Source organism: Garra rufa, chromosome 10 (assembly GCF_049309525.1).
Source record: "Garra rufa chromosome 10, GarRuf1.0, whole genome shotgun sequence".
Taxonomy (NCBI): Eukaryota; Metazoa; Chordata; class Actinopteri; order Cypriniformes; family Cyprinidae; genus Garra; species Garra rufa.
Window position 1 is genome coordinate 4,200,969 of NC_133370.1, and position 20,289 is coordinate 4,221,257.

Here is a 20,289-nt window from a genome sequence, read left to right on the forward strand (position 1 = left end):
AAAAAGTGACATTTAATCATTTTTACATCTGCAGCTCAACAACATTCAGTTCCATCTGAGTTTTTAAAGCTTGAAAAATCAAAACAGAAATGTCAAAGTTTTGCTTATTAGGAAATATTAAATAAAAAACACAATTTTTTGAGTCAACTTAAAATAAGTACCCTGCTGCTTTAAATTTTAAAATTGAATCAACTCAAATACATAAGTTGTCACTTTGAACAACTTAACATTTCAAGTTGGCTCAACTTTTTTGAGTTGACTAAACTTAAAATTTTAAGGCAGCCAGGTAACAAATTATTTTAAGTTGACCCAACAAATATTTTTTTTACAGTGAAAAGAAAATGTTGAGTCAACTTAAAATAATTTGTTACCCTGCTGCCTTAAAATTTTAAGTTGAACTAACTTTTTTGAGTTGACTAAACTTAAAATTTTAAGACAGCCACACTGTAAAGAAAAAAAATACACAATTTGTTGAGTCAACTTATAATAATTTGTTACCCAGCTGCTTTCAAATTTTAAGTTGAATCAACTCAAATATCTATAAGTTGTCACTTACTACAACTTAACATATCAAGTTGACTAAACTTTTTTGTGTTGACTTAACTTAAAACTTTCCAGGTAACCAATTACTTTAAGTTGACTCAAATTGTTTTTTTTTTTACAGTGAAGGCACTTAAGACTGGAGTAACAGCTGATGAAAATTCAGCTTTGCATCACAGGAATAAATTAGATTTTAAAGTATATTAAAATAAAAAACATTATTTTATATTGCAACTACATTTTGCACTATTACTGTCTTTTTCTGTTTAAAGGAAGTTAAATATTAGTTAGTTAGTAAATAATTTTTACATCTGCTGTTCAACAACATTCAGTTCCATCTCAGAGATTTTAAGCTTGTAAAAAGAAAAACCAGAAATATTAAATCTATACTACATTTATTCCAAAGTCATAATAAGAAGACTTTCAGCCAAACAGCTCGACCCAGTAAAACTTGTACAATAAATACCAAAGAAGGCAGTAAAACGTCTCGGACTCTGATGTCTTTGGCTCGATTTTAATCTCAGCTCTCATTCCTTGGTGTTTAAGAAAGTTTCGTCCCACATCTACACGTCTTTCCTGTTTAAACATCTCAAATGAGAGCTCATTTGAACTTTTTTGTACCGAATGAAGCCGTGATTTAATAAAGAAAGAGTTTAGAAAAGAACCACAATCCATTTTCTCCATTACATTCTCTGCATTTCTGTTTATTGCAAATCAAACCGCAAACGACCTGGTTCATCCAAGTCTTGCATTCATGGCAAAGAGTTTTATAATCATGGCAGAGACAAAGGAAGCTCACAGCAAACTTTTCAAGATGTTTAAGACAGAAATATCAACTGAAATCTGAAAAACTAAACTGTATATTTTACACTAGTGATCTGCACTGGAGCAAAACACTCAAAACGTCCCTTAATATTATCTTAGTTTAAAAGAAAATGCTTATGTTTTTCATAACCTATGCAATAAATACAAACACTAATCTATTAATTTATGGTTCTTCATTTAAAATAAATGCAAAATTGCATTCTATCAAAATGCAAACATCACAAAACACGTTGATTTGACTTAAAATTGCTTGCTCTAGGGCAAGAAATCAGACTCATCTAAAATAGATACAGTACTTTTGTCATTAAATATTACTCCAACAACTATATGGAGTGTTTCAAGTTACTAAAAAAGCTTTAAATTAAATTACTATAATTAAACCTATTACATAGGCCTTTAAAAATCAGCTCCGATCAACTTGAAGGCTTTACATCCTGTGAAAACAGAAAAAGAAATAAATTAAACTCTGATCATATATTTGTGAAATATTAGTGTTATGAAGCAAATAAAATGCATTTCCTCACCCAGTTAGAATGCAGTTTCTTGTTTGGATGTAAATGCCGGTGTAAATGACTTCACATCGCACAACGTTGTTGGAGAAGTCAGACTCGGCCACCAGGAAGTCTGGATTGACTGTGACCTAGACAGGAAGTGAAACGCATATCAACAACAGGATCCGGTTCAGGAAAATGTCTCTACGTAATCTTTTTTTCTCATACCTTGAGAATGTAGTTTCCAGGAGGGACGTCTGTGATGTCGATCCACTGGCAGTCGATGTTGGCTGCGTATGTGTCGTGGCAGCCGGGACTCAAACCCTGAAAATACAGCAAATAATATTTGCATTAAATTAAAACATTGAATATGATGAGCACAAATCTCATTTAGTTTTACAGTTGTTAGAAGAAAAAATTAATTAATGAAAATTAGAAATCAGAATATTTCTGTTAATCAAATTCATCACAACCAGAATAATTATTGTTTACATTAAAATATATGCAAGAATACAGAAATAATCTATTAAAATCTATTTAATGCAAGGTTATTATCATTAAAACTATTTATTTTTTGTTAATTGAAATAAAGCTGAAAAATTAAATTAAATTAAAGGGGCTATATGCAACTTTTTCCCCAAAATAAGGGTAACAATAGCCTTTTTATTTGACCATTTATGACTCAAACATCTCCTGATGAGCATACTGACACCTTGTCAGCTCACAGTGGGTGCACCTATAAGCCTGCATCCTTTTTTTCCTATTTTCTGTCGGGTCGGATTTTTCGCGCGCTGTCTGCGGATGTGACGTCAAGCGCGTTCATGTTAAACGTTTCAGATCACTCTGACACCACCGCTAGTCAGCAAAATAGCCTATTATTGCGAACAAACTTCGTTTCTCAAACAATATATGTATTTGACTGCTCTTACCTCTGTAAACATAATGTTGACTCCTTTGCAGCGGATGACTTGTGAAGTTTGCACGTAAAGGAAGAGCAGTTCCGTTTTTTGGCCACAGGTGTCAGTCGCGAGTTTAAATTTCAGAAAATTGCATATAGCCCCTTTAAATTAAATTAAATTAAATTAGAAATGGTGCCTTGGCAACTAACTAGAATAATTGTTATATGCAAGAATACTGCAATAATCTAACAAATCTATTTAATGCACGGTTATTATCATTAAAGGTCCCATATTGTCAAACTCGAAATTTCCTGGCTTTTTTCATGATAAGTGAGGTCTAGGGGCTATGTAACTACCATATGAGTTTCAAAACAGTCAATCCACAGTAAACTGCACACAGCCTGAATAAAGTAGCTGTTCATTTTCTCGAGCCGCTGTGACTTCCGCAAAGATGTGACGTCCGATCTACTCAGTCTCCGCCTTCAGTCACCACCCCAGCACCAATCACGTCCCACCCTCCTTTTGTCAAACCCAGACAACATCGCGTCCATAACATTGCTAAGCAACAACAACACGAAAACTAATCTAGAAAACCATGTTCAGTCGATAGATGTCGAAACTACATCATTACACAGGCTTCAGAACAACGTGAATATAAGAGACCAGTGGCACGTCAACTTCAGCCTCTTTCACTCAGCGATTCCGGTAAATACACGGATAATGTTTCCCATGATTTGTTCCGGAGTTGTTTGATTTGGTTCATTCACAGTTGTTTTCCGGAATCTGTGCGTGCTTTACACACAACCCATAAAGACATGTGACGTTTGGATGTGAGATGTAATGCAACGCGTACGTTTCACTAAACTGAAACTAACCTGAACAAACTGTGCTTCAGCGCTGATAGTGAGGAGCTGGCTCTGCCTGATCGCCACTTTATTCCACTTTGCACATATTTTTTTGTTGTGAAGAGTCGCAGGGTAACGTGCATCACTACAACACTGCCTTTATGGTTCTGGCTTTTGTTCACACAGCGCTCGTTCCCGTAATTTTCCAGAATCAGCGTGCATTGTGAAAGGGGCTTTACTAAAGCAACAGTTATGTAGCTTACTGCATTCGGTGTTTGAAAAAGAAAAAACATTAATGATCATTCTGAAATATCCTGTTGAGTATCAGCAAGCTAGGCTCTCTCTATGGCTCTGGGTTCGGCTACAACGATACATGACCGTAGTTACCTGTGATTGGCCTGGCTGTGCGTCACTCAGAAAACAACAGGCCAATCAGAAGAGAGGCTCATGAATATTAATTAGATGGGCCAAAATCGACCTGTTTTTGACAGAGCTCCTAAAAAAGGAGCTGTAAAAATATCTTGAGATGGATTTTGGCACTTATACCGCAAATATATATTCTTAAGGACATCAACAACTAAAATAAACCTCCAGAAATGTGTACAATATGGGACCTTTAAAACTAAAATAATGTATTTTTGGTTAATTGAAATAAAGCTGAAAAATAAATAAATAAATTAATTAATTAAAAAAAAAGAATAAAATAAAATTACATTACATTAAATCAAATTAATTTCAGGAGTAATCTAACATCTATTTAATCCAAGGTTATTATCATTAAAACTAAAACAATGTATTTTTGGTTAATTGAAATAAAGCTGAAAAATAAATAAATAAAGGAATTAATTAAAAAAAAGAATAAAATAAAATTACATTACATTAAATCAAATTAATTTCAGGAGTAATCTAACAAATCTATTTAATCCAAGGTTATTATCATTAAAACTAAAACTATATATATTTGGTTAATTGAAATAAAGCAGAAAAATAAAATTAAATAAAATTAAATTAAAGAAATGTTTTCTTGGGTACTAGCTGAAATAGTTTAGTTTGAAGCACTAAAATGACAAAATGGAAGTAAAAAAAAAATAATAATAATAATAAAAATGACAACAACAACAAAAAAATCACATAACAAACACATAATGCTCTGTTCTAGTGCTACAGAGCACTGAGCACTAGAACGACCAGACACCGAAACAGTTTCTTTCCTCAGGCAATCCATCTCATGAACACTTGATCGTGGAACATACAACACTATACATTCTTTATTCATTTTTCCGTTATTTATTTAAAGCACATACTTACTTCCATTCAAATGTCTTTGCTATTTTTGCACATTGTCTGTCTTGTATACTTCTATATTGTTCTTTTTATAATATGTATCGTCCTGTCACTGTCATTCTGTAGCACTGTGGAGCTCTGTCACAAAAACAAATTCCTAGTATGTGCAAACATACCTGGCAATAAAGCTCATTCTGATTCTGATTCTGATTCTGATTCTGAAAAATTACTTAACATTAAACTAAAATTAAAAAAAAAAAAAAAAAAAAAGCTACTTTAAAGTACAACTTTAATGGTATATAAATATTACTAAAATAACATGTTCTCATAGTTATCATTGACATACTATAATAATAATTGTTTTTATTTTATATTTAGTCTTCATTTGAATTTTTTTTTTCATTTCAGTTAAAGTTTAGCTTATTTGTGTGTTTGTACCTGTGTGTGTGCAGTGCAGGCGTATCTGCGGTGAAATCCAGGATCACAGCCCGTATCCTCCAGACAGAAACTGGCCTTGTGACCTTCAGCGACCTTCATTCCAGTGTTGATGTCCAGCAGATCATAGTGACTGAACGCATCCATGCTGTGATAGTGCCTACATACATCACACAGTTCATACAATTAACACCATGATTAATACATACACATCATGATTTGAACACCCATAGCAACCCACTGAAATGTAGCACACACATAAGATTTACAAAACACAGATCTGATTCTAAATTCTGATTGCATGGCGGAAGAACTGTTTACTCAATGTCAACACCAATAAATTAATTTTTTTCTTGAATATTAGTCTATTTCATTATATTGCTGTTGATGTCACTTTATAAAAGAAAAAGGCATGAATTGTGGTGATTTGCATTACAGTAAAAAGGGTCATATAGTTCTATAATATATCATCATATTTACTGAATTAAATCCTATACTTGTTTCTTACTAAAATTGTGCTGCTGATGCCAAAAATACTGCCTGTTTTGCTCAAGCATGTCAAACTTTCACGCAAAGTATGATGCATTTTGTAGCATTTTTGCTTTCAACAAGAAATCATAATCAAACTCACTGATGACAGCTGTGCCACTCCCACTGATGTCTGGGTTTGACGGGCAGAAAGTCTGTCGTTCCCATGTTTCTGACCTTCTGTGGGAATCGAAGCAGAACCCTGTAATCGATGTCTCTGACTGTGGGTCTGTATGCAGATCTGAAAGATGAATGACAGAAAAGGATGAGCTCATGGATCACTGGATTTGAGATCCATCCTTTCACACTGAGGACAACTGAGGGACTCATATGCTGTGTTGGGGGTAACGCATTACAAGTAACGCAAGCTACATAATAATAGTACTTTTCCAAGTATCTAGTAAAGTAATGCATTACTTCAAATAAGTAACAGCAGTTCCCTCTCAGTCGGTCTCTTCGACGTCGACGGGATATCGCTTTAGAGATACCAATCCTCTTCGTGTGTAAACTAAACGAGCCAATGCACATTGGCATGCATGATTGCATCCAGCTGTCGCTGATCACAGCGTGAGCATAAATACATAGCAGGTGCAATGCATAGACAGCATTTCGCTTCGGAGCCAATCTTCGGATGGTGAGACGGCGAGAGACGGACTTTGGACTCTTCAACTGTTTGTGCTGGCGGCACGGCGCGTCAGCGGTGGTGGTCTCCTGTGGGTGGAAAAGCGCACAGTTAAGGACTGCACTACCCGCCTTCTGTGTTGCAGCGGCCATCTCCCCTGTGCGCTTCAGCACTAAAGAGCAGTTTTCTAAAAGAGTGCCACGGGTGAACGTCTTTTTAAAGACGAGGTGTTTGAAACACAATGCCGTTTTACCTGTGCGTTTCTGGATGTGGTCGTTACCTGGCGCCAGGTGATGGTCACGATCGCTGTCTGACGTGTCTGGGTATTGAGCACACTCGGGCGGCGTTTGTGGATGAGTCATGCCGTCATTGCGGCGACATGTCCATCACGGAGCTGCGGACCAGACTCCGCTTCCTGCAAAGGGGCGGGGTGCCAGTTCCTCTGCCCAGATCTACCGTTCCCCCCGGCAAACGCCAGGGGGACTCTACCTCTGGCAGAGGGCTGACTGGTCTGACGGTGACGGTGGGGAATTTCCCGACGGTTGATCCGTTGGGGGTTCCTCCTTTCACCGACAGTCCGTTCCATCTGGAGCTCCCAGAAGAGTGTTCTGGTCCTCCTCGCGAGGAACCGCTCATTACTTTTGGGGCTCCCCCTGACGACTGGATGTCAATCGCTGCATCGGGGGGTGAGCCAGACTTCTCGGGGGAGGATGATTCCGGATCGCTGCTGTCCGCTGGGCGGTCAGCGGTGCCGGATACCGACCCCGAGATGATGGCTATGCTTGCCCGGGCCGCCGAGATCGGCAGGGCTCTGATCGGCAGTGCCTACACGGCTTGTGGGGCTGCTGGCTCCGCCCTACACGCTATGACGTTATTACAGGTCCATCAGGCCCTGTAATAACGGGCCGGGCGGAGAATCTTTTGTTCCCTTTGTTTCTCCTCACGGCCGGTGACACCCAAATTTTCAATAAAAGAGCAATTTCCACTATCTCTGGGTCCCCAGAGGGGACAGCGGGTGTTGCACGGGTTATCCCCGGACTTCACCCCCTCTCCCCTCCTGCCAGTAAATGGCGCTGGGCGGTTGGAGAGTGCTGTAGAACGGACTACTCACGCACCAGCTGCCAGAACGCAGGTAAATGTCTCGCACACACCACACACAGACACACGGACCCCGCTTCGGACCGGCCCTGCGTTCCACTTCGCTGCCCCCCCGCGGGTACGTCGGTGGTCCCGCTGGTTCCTCTTGTACGTTGGCTGGGAGCCTGGAGAGGGCTTCCCAGTCTGTCTTGCTGGCTCCTCCGAACCATCAGACTCGGCTACGCGATTCAGTTCGCCCGGCGTCCTCCCCGGTTCAGGGGCATCCACTTCACTACAGTGAAAGTAGCAGATGCCCCTGTCCTGCGTGCAGAGATTGCTACCTTGCTGGCGAAGGAAGCAATAGAGCCGGTCCCTCCAGCCGATATGAAGACAGGGTTTTACAGTCCCTACTTCATAGTACCCAAGAAAAGCGGTGGATTACGACCGATCCTGGACCTGCGCGTCTTTAATCGAGCTCTTCACAAGCTAACTTTCAAGATGCTCACACAAAAACACATCCTCAGATGTGTCCGTCCCCAGGATTGGTTCGCAGCGATCGACCTGAAGGACGCGTACTTTCATGTTTCGTCCCTTCCGCGCCACAGACCATTTCTGCGGTTCGCGTTCGAAGGCAGAGCATATCAGTACAAGGTCCTGCCCTTCGGGCTGTCCCTCTCGCCCCGTGTCTTCACGAAAGTCGCGGAGGCGGCCCTTGTTCCCCTAAAAAAAAAGGGCGTTCGTATCCTCAACTACCTTGACGACTGGCTGATACTAGCACACTCTCGAGGGCAGTTATGTGAACACAGGGACCTGGTGTTGGCACACCTCGCCCGCTTGGGCCTTCGGGTCAACTGGGAAAAGAGCAAACGCTCTCCTATGCGGAGGATCTCTTTTCTTGGTGTGGAACTGGACTCGGTCAGCCAAACAGCTCGCCTCACACAAGAGCGTGCTCAGTCGGTGTTGAACTGCTTGAATACGTTCAAGAGCAGGAAAGTGGTCCCACTGAAACAATTTCAGAGGCTCCTGGGGCATATGGCAGCAGCTACGGCAGTTATACCGCTTGGACTGCTCCATATGAGACCACTTCAGCACTGGCTTTGTGGCCGAGTCCCGAGGAGAGCGTGGCAGCGTGGCACTCTCCGGGTCAAAGTAACCTCGACCTGTCACCTAACCTTCACCCCGTGGTCAGACCTAGCTTTTCTTCGGGCAGGAGTCCCCTTAGAACAGGTCTCCAGGCACGCTGTGGTACACACGGATGCCTCCACCACCGGTTGGGGGGCCACGTACAACGGGCAGGCAGTGTCGGGGGTTTGGACGAGCCCCCAGCTACACTGGCACATCAACTGCCTAGAGCTGCTGGCAGTACGCCTTGCCTTGAACCGTCTCAAAGGGCGCCTTCGAGGCAAACACGTGCTGGTCCGCACGGACAACACTGCGACCGTTGCGTACATCAACCGACAAGGTGGTCTACGCTCCCGTCGCATGTCGCAGCTCGCCCGTTCTCTCCTCCTCTGGAGTCAGAAGCATCTCAGGTCGCTTCGTGCCATTCATATTCCGGGGTTGCTCAACCGTGCAGCCAACGAGCTCTCACGAGCTGCGCTTCCCGGAGAGTGGAGACTCCATCCCCAGTCGGTCCAGCTGATTTGGAGACGTTTCGGGGAAGCTCAGGTAGACCTGTTTGCTTCTCCAGAGACGTCCCACTGCCAGCTCTTTTACTCCCTGACCGAGGGTACACTCGGCACGGACTCCCTGGCATGCAGCTGGCCGCAGGGCCTACGCAAATATGCGTTTCCCCCAGTGAGCCTTCTCGCACAGACACTGTGCAAAGTCAGGGAGGACGAGGAGCAGGTCCTGTTAGTGGCGCCTTACTGGCCTACTCGGACCTGGTTCCCAGAACTAATGCTCCTCGCGACAGCCCCTCCCTGGCGGATTCCTCTGAGGAAGGATCTACTGACTCAGAGACGGGGCACCCTGTGGCACCCGCGTCCAGACCTCTGGAAACTACATGTCTGGTCCCTGGACGGGACGCGGAGGTTCTGAGTGATCTACCCCAAGGAGTGGTAGACACCATCACTTCGGCGAGAGCTGCATCCACGAGACATGCTTACGCCTTGAAGTGGAACCTGTTCGTCGAGTGGGCTATCTCAAGAAATGAGGATCCCCGAAGATGCCCGATTGGAGTCGTGCTCACCTTTTTGCAGCAAGGGTTGGAGCGTAGGCTGTCGCCCTCCACCCTTAAGGTCTATGTAGCCGCTATCTCTGCAAACCATGACCCCATTGAAGGAAGGTCGGTGGGTAAGCACGACCTGGTCGTCAGGTTTCTCAGGGGAGCGAGGAGGTTAAATCCTCCTAGGCCCCCCTCCGTACCCTCTTGGGACCTGTCTCTGGTGCTCACAGCACTACAGCGGGTCCCCTTTGAGCCTCTGCAGTCAGTCGAGCTGAAGTAGCTATCTCTCTATGAAGACTCTGCTCCTGCTTGCACTGGCCTCCATCAAGAGGGTAGGGGACCTGCAGGCATTTTCGGTCGACGATTCGTGCCTTCAGTTCTGGCCGGCAGATTCCCAGGTAACCCTGAGGCCCCCCGGTCTGGCTACGTGCCCAAGGTTCCCACTACTCCCTTCAGGGATCAAGTGGTGAGCCTGCAAGCGCTGCCCCAGGAGGAGTCGTGACGTCGAAGAGACCGACTGAGAGGGAACGTCTTGGTTACGTATGTAACCCTCGTTCCCTGAAGGAGGGAACGGAGACGTCACGTCCTGTCGCCTCAGCTGCTGTACCACCGCTGTGCGGCCGGACCCAAGCTCGGCTCCTCAGCGAAATCCTGTCTATGCATTGCACCTGCTGTGTATTTATGCTCACGCTGTGATCAGCGACAGCTGGATGCAATCATGCATGCCAATGTGCATTGGCTCGTTTAGTTTACACACGAAGAGGATTGGTATCTCTAAAGCGATATCCCAATTCGTCGGTCTCCAACGTGACGTCTCCGTTCCCTCCTTCAGGGAACGAGGGTTACATACGTAACCAAGACGTTACTTTTTCCCCCCGTCCCCATGTTGAAAGAAATTGTGAGTAAGATGTTACTTTAGTTCTAGAATAAATGTGAACATGCATCAATTCATCTCACTCATTAAAAAACAGATCCAGTATTCCTCAAAATGAATAAAAACGGTGAAATTCAACACAAACCTGCAATAATTAAATATGTTAAATAATACAAATATCTTTTATGTATTTAATCCCATTTTATTTACCGAGGTCTTTGCTGCCAACCTTCGATGATCCAATTTATCCATACTAATATATACTATACAAAAATGATTCAAGATAATCTAACATTTGTTTTCCTTTTTTATTGCTGAAGAGTTAACTTTTTTCTTCTGCGGTCTACTGTACAGACGTCAATTTACTTTTCTCTAAGCCTGAGGCTTTTGGTGTGAAAAGGCTTTTACATTTGCCCAAAATAGAACTTTTTATATTAAAAACAAACAAGCAAGCCCTGCCCAGATTTAAAAAGTAACGCAAAAGTAATGTAACGCATTACTTTCTATAAGAAGTAACTAAGTAACGTAATTAGTTACTGTTTAAGGGAGTAACTCAATATTGTAATGCATTACTTTTAAAAGTAACTGTCCCCAACACTGATCATATGCAAAACTCAAAAACTTTTTGAATTTGAATATAAGGGTAAATTTAACTTATTTCATTCATTTTGTTTGTTTTATTAATTATGTTTGTTCTGGGAAACATGTAACTATCTTTTGTAGCCTCTAAGGGCAGTACTAAATGAAAAAAATATGTTTTTTTATTATAAGAAAAATGCACACCCCAGCTCTAATGCATGGTTTTTGCTTCTGGAGCATCAGTGAGAGTTTGAACCTTCTGTAATAGTTGCATATGAGTCCCTCAGTTGCCCTCAGTGTGAAAGGATGGATCTCAAAATCATACAGTCATTGTTGGAAAGGGTTCAAATACACAAAAAAAGCAAAGAATTTATGGGACCTGAAGGATTTTTCTGAAGGACAGCAGGCAGTTTAACTGTTCAGGACAAACAAGGGACTCATGAACTGATTCAACTATCACTGTGGTGTTCACAGTAACTTCCTACAAAAAACTGCTACTAATTTTTTCTTTATGCTATATATGATTAACAACATTGGATTAACTTTTTTATCAAACAGTTTTCTTTCAATTACCACAGCTTTTTTTTCTTTTAGGAACTGACTCATTGATCAAAGCTAATGCACTTCAGTTTTTGAGTGGAAAAACAATATTTGTGGATAAATTTGGCAAATTCACGCAAAACCTAACATAAGATCTGATCAATAAGGCCTACGACCAATCAGCTCCAGAAAGAAATACAAAACTTGTTCTAATAGAAAGAAAACAAGACTAAATCCAAGATTTGTTAATAATTGGTGACCCTGGACCACAAAACCAGTCTTAAGTAACACAGGTATATTTTTAGCAATAGCCAAAAAATACATTGTATGGGTCAAAATTATTGAAATATTTGAATTTTCTTTTAATGCCACAAAATCATTTGGATATTAAGTAAGGATTATGTTCCATGAAGTTATTTTGTAAATTTCTTACCGTAAATATATCAAAACTTAATTTTTGATTAGTAATATGCATTGCTAAGAACTTCATCTGGACATCTTTTAAGGTGATTTTCTCAATATTTCGATTTTTTGCACCCTCAGATTCCAGATTTTCAAAAATTGTACTGCAGCCAAATATTGTCCAATCCTAACAGACAATGCAGTGGGAAAGCTTATTTATTTAGTTTTCAGATGATATATAAATCTCAATTTCAAAAAAATTAACCCTTATGACTGGTTTTGTGGTCCAGATATACAGCATAATGAGAGTTTATGTAAGGATTTTCAGCACAGCACAATTAAGGGTTAAGTGTGAAATAAGTGTCTGAATACTTATAGTCGCTGTAAATCTACACAGATGATCATTCATAACGCACCGCGCCAAGCAGTTCTCCTCCGCCGCGCACCGGAGCGCGTACATCTGGACGCGCTGGATATATGAGCCCGCCTGGATGGAATATGGATCTGGCACAAGATCAGGAAGACCTGCAGGCGAACACAAAGCATGCATACACTAAACACGTCTGTCTGTTTTAAACAAAACCCATACATTTCACCATATGTTAAGGCTAAATTCGTCCTTTGCGCGCAGCTCACCGTTCTGGAAGTATCTGGTTCCGTAACCGGTGCCAGGCGGCGGGCGGCGCGGGATGACAGTCCTGCCGCCGGGGGGATAGATGTTATAGAACACCGTATTCCTGTGTCGCGGATCATCCCCTGGCATACTTTCAGACATGGTCCCCTGCTCTACATTTGGACTTTGCGCTCTGGGGAGCCCCGCTTCGTTATAGTTTCCATTAGTTAAAGTGTTTGAATTCTCTGTGGGCGCTTCTAGGTGTTGGAGATTGGCAACCGCTGGCGCCCTCCGTGCGGTATTTTCCTCTTGTGCCGGGGTTCTTCCTCCGCCGGAGTACTCGGATGGAGCAGTGGAGTTGGATCTGGTTCCTGGAGGTGCTCTGAGCCTCTGGCGCACCTGCATTTGTCTGGCACCAGGTGTGCGGCTGTTGGCCGCGATAAACTGCATGCGCTCCGGAGACGAAAGCGCGGTGCTACCGCTACTGCTAGAGGCTGCAGAATCGGGTGATTCCACTCGGATTTGTATGGTCCTGTCCCGAACAGCATCTCTACTGCTGCTTACAAACACCCTGGATTGTCTTCTTGTCGCCACCGGTGCGTGATACTCCGAGCCGGTGCTCATTAAACTGAACACCTGGCCGTTATTCACCCATCGGATCCGGTTCCTCCAGGGCGCGGAGTTTTGCGCGCTAATAAAGTTATTCAGTCCTTGGAGTAAATAGAAAACCAAAAGCAAGTTTGGCATCTTGAGATGCATTTTAAAGCTGGACACTGGTCACTGATGTGGGCTCCCAGCACAGATGTTCCTCTGCCAGTGGATATGGGAGTCTGAGGTGCGTAAACGCATAGTACGGATCTTCCTCGAGATACTGGAAACGGTCAGGAAAGACGCGGACGGACATTTATCAAATTGGGGGAGTTCACGCGCGCATGCACAGTCAGGGATACTCGAGATTAACTCTTTCCTCGCCGAACAAACTGGTGTCTCATTAGTTTTGTTAAAGCATTGCAGGGAGAAATCCGTGTTCTTTAGAAAGAGTTTAGTAATTTATGAGAATTGTACTTAAATTTATGCAATTTTAGCAGGATATTCGAGCAGTCATCAGAAATAGCCCTAATTAAGTTCTAATGTCCAGGTTTCATACAAATATAAAATTAAATTCCAGGACTTTCAAGGACTACTTTTTTGATTTTCAAGGACTTCAATCACAAATCTCACTTATGATACAATGTCTTATCTTTAAAAAAAATAAAAAATTAAGTTATATGGACAGGACAGTAGAGAGATGACAGGAAATCAGTTGGCAGTGAGAGGGGAGCAGTATTGGCAAAGGACCCCTTTTTTGTTAACCTGGCAACACATCCCTTCATTACTATGGATAGTGTTTGCTATAGTTTATCCATGATATTTGTAGCAAAACTGTGGCTATATGTACAAAAACATGGTTACTACACGTTTACTATTCGCGAACCCGCACTTAAGTTCCGATCTGAATCAAATGATTTGTGAACCCGCACAGATGTTCGGATCTGAATCAAATGATTCGCAAACCCGCACAAAAGTTTCGATCTGAATCAAATGATTCGCAAACCTGCACAGAAGTTTCGATCTGAATCAAATGATTTGTGAACCCGCACAAAAGTTTCGATCTGAATCAAATGATTCGTGAACCCGCACTTAAGTTCCGATCTGAATCAAATGATTTGTGAACCCGCACAAAAGTTCCGATCTGAATCAAATGATTTGTGAACCCGCACAGAAGTTTCGATCTGAATCAAATGATTCGTGAACCCGTACTGATGTTCAGATCTGAATCAAATGATTCGCAAACCCGCACAGAAGTTTCGATCTGAATCAAATGATTCGTGAACCCGCACTGATGTTCGGATCTGAATCAAATGATTCGTGAACCAGCACTGATGTTCAGATCTGAATCAAATAATTCGCAAACCCGCACAGAAGTTTCGATCTGAATCAAATGATTCGTGAACCCGCACTTAAGTTTCGATCTGAATCAAATGATTCGTGAACCCGCACTGATGTTCGGATCTGAATCAAATGATTCGTGAACCAGCACTGATGTTCGGATCTGAATCAAATGATTCGTGAACCAGCACTGATGTTCGGATCTGAATCAAATGATTTGTGAACCAGCACTGATGTTCGGATCTGAATCAAATGATTCGTGAACCCGCACTGATGTTCGGATCTGAATCAAATGATTTGTGAACCCGCACAGAAGTTTCGATCTGAATCAAATGATTCGTGAAAACCCGCACTGATGTTCGGATCTGAATCAAATGATTTGCGAACCCACACTTAAGTTCCGATCTAAATCAAATGATTCTGAATCAAATGATGTATAGATACATTATTTCATAGATACATTTAATAATTAAAGCACTTTTCAAGCACCTCTTCAGGAACAGGCTATAGCTATTTTCAAGGGTTTTCAGGCCTTAAATTTCAAAAAGTTAAATTAAAGTCTTGTACAACCTTGTACAAACCATGTTATGTTGCAAAATTGCAAACCTCATATAAATGAATGTAAAAGAAAACATTCCTTTTGACCTTAGGATCTGCATAAACAACATTCTGTAGGCAAAGCACATCTTTTCACTGTTGGAAACTACTTATAACAGTTGAAAGTGACTTTATTTTTATTTGGCACTATATATGTGTGGAAAGACTCATCATTCATCTGAAGTAAATGCTGCACACTGGCATTCTGGTGAGATGTTTGTGAGCTGCTCTTCTGACCGTATCTACAACAAACAAACCATCTTCCTGTCAAAAACACTGGGACACATCTCTCTCCAGACCTGTTCATTTATAACAGTCCATGTTTCTTTATATAAAACACAATTAATTTGGATGCAGTTTAAATGGCAAGAATTGCTTGCTTTGTTTAAAATGAGCTCCCTCTGTTGAATTTGGCGAGGTTCACAACTAAAGAAAAAGACTTATTTATCTACCTTAAAGAAGGAGTTGTTTGTGAGACTGACAAAGCCCACTAGATGGCAGTGTGCTCTAACAGAAAACACATTTCATTTCTCCAGCAGGGATTTTTCTTAATGATGGTCTCAAACATCCATCCAACAGAAATAACAACAAATTGATTCACATTAAAAAGAAAATACCTATAAATAGTGTGAAAAAGGCTTGAAACTGGATTTTCAGTACAAGAGTATTTTTCATAAATATCAAAACAATATTTTTAAATGCTACCCTTTATTTTTTTGTTTTATTCATTTTTTGTTTCATAATTGTCTTATAAATATTTTTTTGCTAGAAAGTCCTTAATAAGGTTAATAATTATTCCTGGTTCCCAAAAAAAAAACTTAAAAATCATTATTATTACTAGAAAAAATCAATAAATAAAGTTAAATATGATATTTTTAATTACTATCAAAACAATATTATGCTACCCTTTACACTTTGTTTTTTAATGCATTTTTGTGTCTATAATTATCTTATGTAGGGCCTAATTAAAATGTTACTTAAGTCCCTAAGAATAAAATTTTGTAATATTTTTTCATAAATATTTTTTATTTTTTTTAAACAAATCAATAACTTAGGTATAAAATGAAACACTAAAATATTTTAAAAAGCTACCCTTAATTAGTTTTTAATGTTTAATGTATTTTTGTTTTATATTGTTTCATAAATATCAAAACAATATTTTTAAATGCTACCCTTAATTAGTTTTTAATGTTTAATGTACTTTGTTTAATATTGTTTCATAAATATCACAACAATATTTTTAAATGCTATCCTTTATTAGTTTTTTGTTTAAAGTATTTTTGCTTCATATTTTTTCATAAATATCAAAACAATATTTTTAAATGCTACCCTTAATTTTTTATGTTTCATGTATTTTTTTGTTTCATAATTGTCTTATAATTTAAATTTAGTTGAAAAGTCCTTAATACGGTTAATAATGATTCCTGGTTCCAAAAAAAAGAAAAGAAAAAAACATAAACATCATTATTATTACTAGAAATAAAATAAAAAAATAACTTAATAAAAAACAATGATAAATAAATAACTAAAAATAACATAGATATAACTAAATAAGAAAACATTATGATTATGTGCAATATCTTTACATATTTAATGCCATTGTGTGTCTCAATTCCATTTATTATATTATACTTTTAATAAATCATTTGCATTGGGTTTGTTTTCTCTCTCTCTCTCTCTCTCTCTATATATATATATATATATATATATATATATATATAACTCTTATTTTAAAATATTAACAAAAAACATAACAGTATATAAACTATATTTAAAAAAAAAAAAAAAAAAAAAAAAAAAAAACTAAACACTGGTTCGTAATGTGTCAACTTAAGGTAACCAAACTGCAATATAGACACTTTATTATTTTCACATATTTAATGCTATTTAATGATTCCATGTAATATATTATGCTTTCAATAAAACATGCATTGGGTTTGTAAAAGCTGTTTTTATACATACTTTGGCGTGTTTTTTGTTGCATTTACACCGCTCTGGCCAGCAGGCGTCACCAGCGAGAAGAGTTTCGAACGATTCAAAAACTGAATCATTTTGAGAAGAATTGATTCAATTGATTCAAAGCTTCCAAAATTATACTCCATATATATTAGCAATTCAATAATTGTGAAATTCATAATGCCAAAGAGCATTACCAGAGCAACATTTCTCACAGCACATTCAGTATTACTCAATTGCTTCTTTGTATGTCACTCGGTCAAATCACAGCGAGGACTTTGCAAGCCAAATATGGCAAGAGCTGCTGACAGAGTAAGGTGACACTGCGATCAGAAATAGCTGAGATGAGCTGTGGAAACACCCCTGACAGCCTCCATAAGAGCAGAGAAGCGAGCAGACACTCACACACACTCACTCACTCACCCCCTCAGCAGAAGAGACTAAGATACAGTTTAGACTACAGTAAGTATCAAACATTACATTGAGTCTTTAACTTGTGTGTCTAAAAAGTGTGCAACCAATGTGTAAAAACAAACCACAAGCAGAAGCGTTGCTTTCCACCAGCTTTTGGGCATTGTATGTGTATCAGTAGCGAATAAACTCATAGTGTCTTTGGCGCTCCTGGTTGTTTCTCTGTTGGGTTTGTTGAATAAAATCTTCCCCGTGTTTCCTCCCGACATCAGACTAACGCTGCTACGCTTTTGAAATTATTTCATTCGTAAATCTAGGTGTGTCCAGAGCTCCACTGATCTTTGTGTGCTTTCACGAAGATGGTCTCTTTAATGGTTTGAGCACAAGATTGCCCCAAAAGGAATACATTACCACACACCCTGACGCAGAAACATTATTCTTCGAGGAATTGCCATCTAAATCATAGTGCCTAAAATAAGGGCTGAAGGTCACCTGTAATTTACTTCTGGAAGCAGGTGAGAAAACGCATTTTTGCCTTTCAAGGAGATAAACGCGGAATAAACGAGCTCCAGGGCCTGTGGATCATGGAATATGATGTGACTTGCTTGGGAGAAAAGTGCAAGGGGATCGCCAGGACGGATATACGTCGATATTGATCTAGAATTCGATGAACAAAACGTTTATTTGTCTCATTTTAAAGCATCAGCCTTGTGCGTAAAGCGCGCGTCCCCAATGCGCACCAGGATTGTTGTGCGCGGGAACGCGCTGCGCAAAAGATGAAATGATTAGCAAAAACTACAATTGAACGACAAAAAATTAATGTGTAATTTGGAAAAAATATGCTTTATACATATGTGTTGTTATCTAACGCTTTGGGCACGAGAAAAGCGCCTATAGCGCGTAAAAATATTATTTTGTAAAATTATTTTTTTTTTATACACATATACATATAAAGACAGGCAGTTAAAAAATAATAAAGTATTTAATTAATGTAGTTTTAATTGTTGCTAGACAAATATATAGCCTATAAATTTGTTCAATAAAGTATTTTATTATTGTATTTATAATGTATTATTTAGCGATGTACAGACATATAAATATAGTTTTAATATGATTTTTTGCAATTTGCTATTATAAAACAAATACAAAAACTGATTCAGTGATGTAAATAAATACCATTTCGATCAATTCTAAGACAATATAAATATAATTTATTTAAAATGACTATTAAGGCGCAAAGCGATTAGTTGTGATTAATCGATTTAAAATCGAGTAAAAAGTTTGTTTACATATTGTGTACTGTGTGTATTTATTATGTATATATAAATACACACACAATAAATGTAAAATATTTATATTTATATATTAGTGTTCACATACAAATATTTATTTTTAAATATATACATGTGTGTATTTATATATAGGCTACATAACATATACACACACAGTAGGATATGTAAACAAACTTATTTTAAACCGATTATTCGCCATTAAAATAAAAGAAAAACGACTAAAAGAAAAAATAAATAAATAAACAAACAAATAAAACTAGCCTTAGATAACCTAAGAAGTGCTCCAAACTTGTCTAAATCATTTCCAAAGCTTGGTTATTAAGTAAATATCCTTTCTTATAACAAGACATATTTTTTTTTACTGTCATGATGGTCATAATATCGTGTTTTATGTTTGCGCGTTCAAGTTCACTCATGGTCCACACACGTGTCTGCGCTGCGCGCTCTCGTGTTGGCAAGTAAAAAACTTGCATATGACCTACATTCCTGCTGACACTCGTCTCCTGAAGGCCGTAATGTCCTACAATTTCAACGTCCAAATTTGTCAGTGTCCATATTCCCTCTTTTAACGCGGGACGCGCGGATGTGGCGTACAGTCACGCGGAATGGAGATCCATATGTCCGCGGTCACGTGGTCTGCCGTTAACCTGGGACACGTGTGTAAAAATAAACTAAAAATGGAGGAAGATCTGATGATGAAAAAATAAACCCAGGTTGAATTTCTTACTTGTTCAGACTGGTTAGTACTGAGCTGGTTGTGTCCTGTTGGTAAACCAGCCATTCTGATTGGCCAATTTGGTCTTGCTAGTTAAACTAGTAAAGATGAGTTTGGTCTGTGGTTAAACAACCAGAAAAACCAGTACAACTCCAACAGTATAAAACTCAACATATACTGGTTACTAGTACATTAGCTGTACTGAAGCATGCCCCCTGTACTATATAAAACCCCCAAAACATAGTTAAAACTTTTACTTTAATAAACTAAAATAAACTATACATATAGGCCTACTAAATGTACTATAGTAAAACCATGGTTCATGATTTATTTTTGTAAGGGCTATAATGTAACAGCATACCATTTTAAGTTATAAGACAATTAAATGTATGCATTTTTATGATAATATATTATAATATAAAGTATTCAATTGTCCTATAAATAATTATACATAAAGGTATACAGCAAATCTCTAATTGTTTTACATGTATTTAATTTTATTGAATATATTTACAGAAATTAAAAGAGAAATTAAAATAGAAAATTATAGAAATTAATTTAAATCACTAAAACTGTAAATTGATTAAATGTAAAAATGTCTATGAATATAAATTGCTTGATAAAATGCAAACACAAATAACTGTGTTCACTAAACATAAATATATATA

At 39.0% G+C, this 20,289-nt stretch overlaps 1 protein-coding gene across 1 annotated transcript; it reads right to left on the reverse strand.

Annotated features, from left to right (window-relative positions):
• Window positions 1-1,223: 1,223 nt before the first annotated feature.
• Window positions 1,224-13,578, reverse strand: loxl5b (lysyl oxidase-like 5b). Its single transcript, XM_073849295.1, has 7 exons — window positions 12,745-13,578; window positions 12,525-12,633; window positions 5,951-6,088; window positions 5,323-5,479; window positions 2,085-2,180; window positions 1,890-2,005; window positions 1,224-1,799 (listed from the first exon to the last, which is right to left on the reverse strand). The coding sequence occupies exons 1-7, from the start codon at window positions 13,478-13,480 to the stop codon at window positions 1,793-1,795; spliced, it is 1,359 nt and encodes a 452-aa protein (XP_073705396.1). The 5' UTR covers window positions 13,481-13,578; the 3' UTR covers window positions 1,224-1,792.
• Window positions 13,579-20,289: the final 6,711 nt, after the last annotated feature.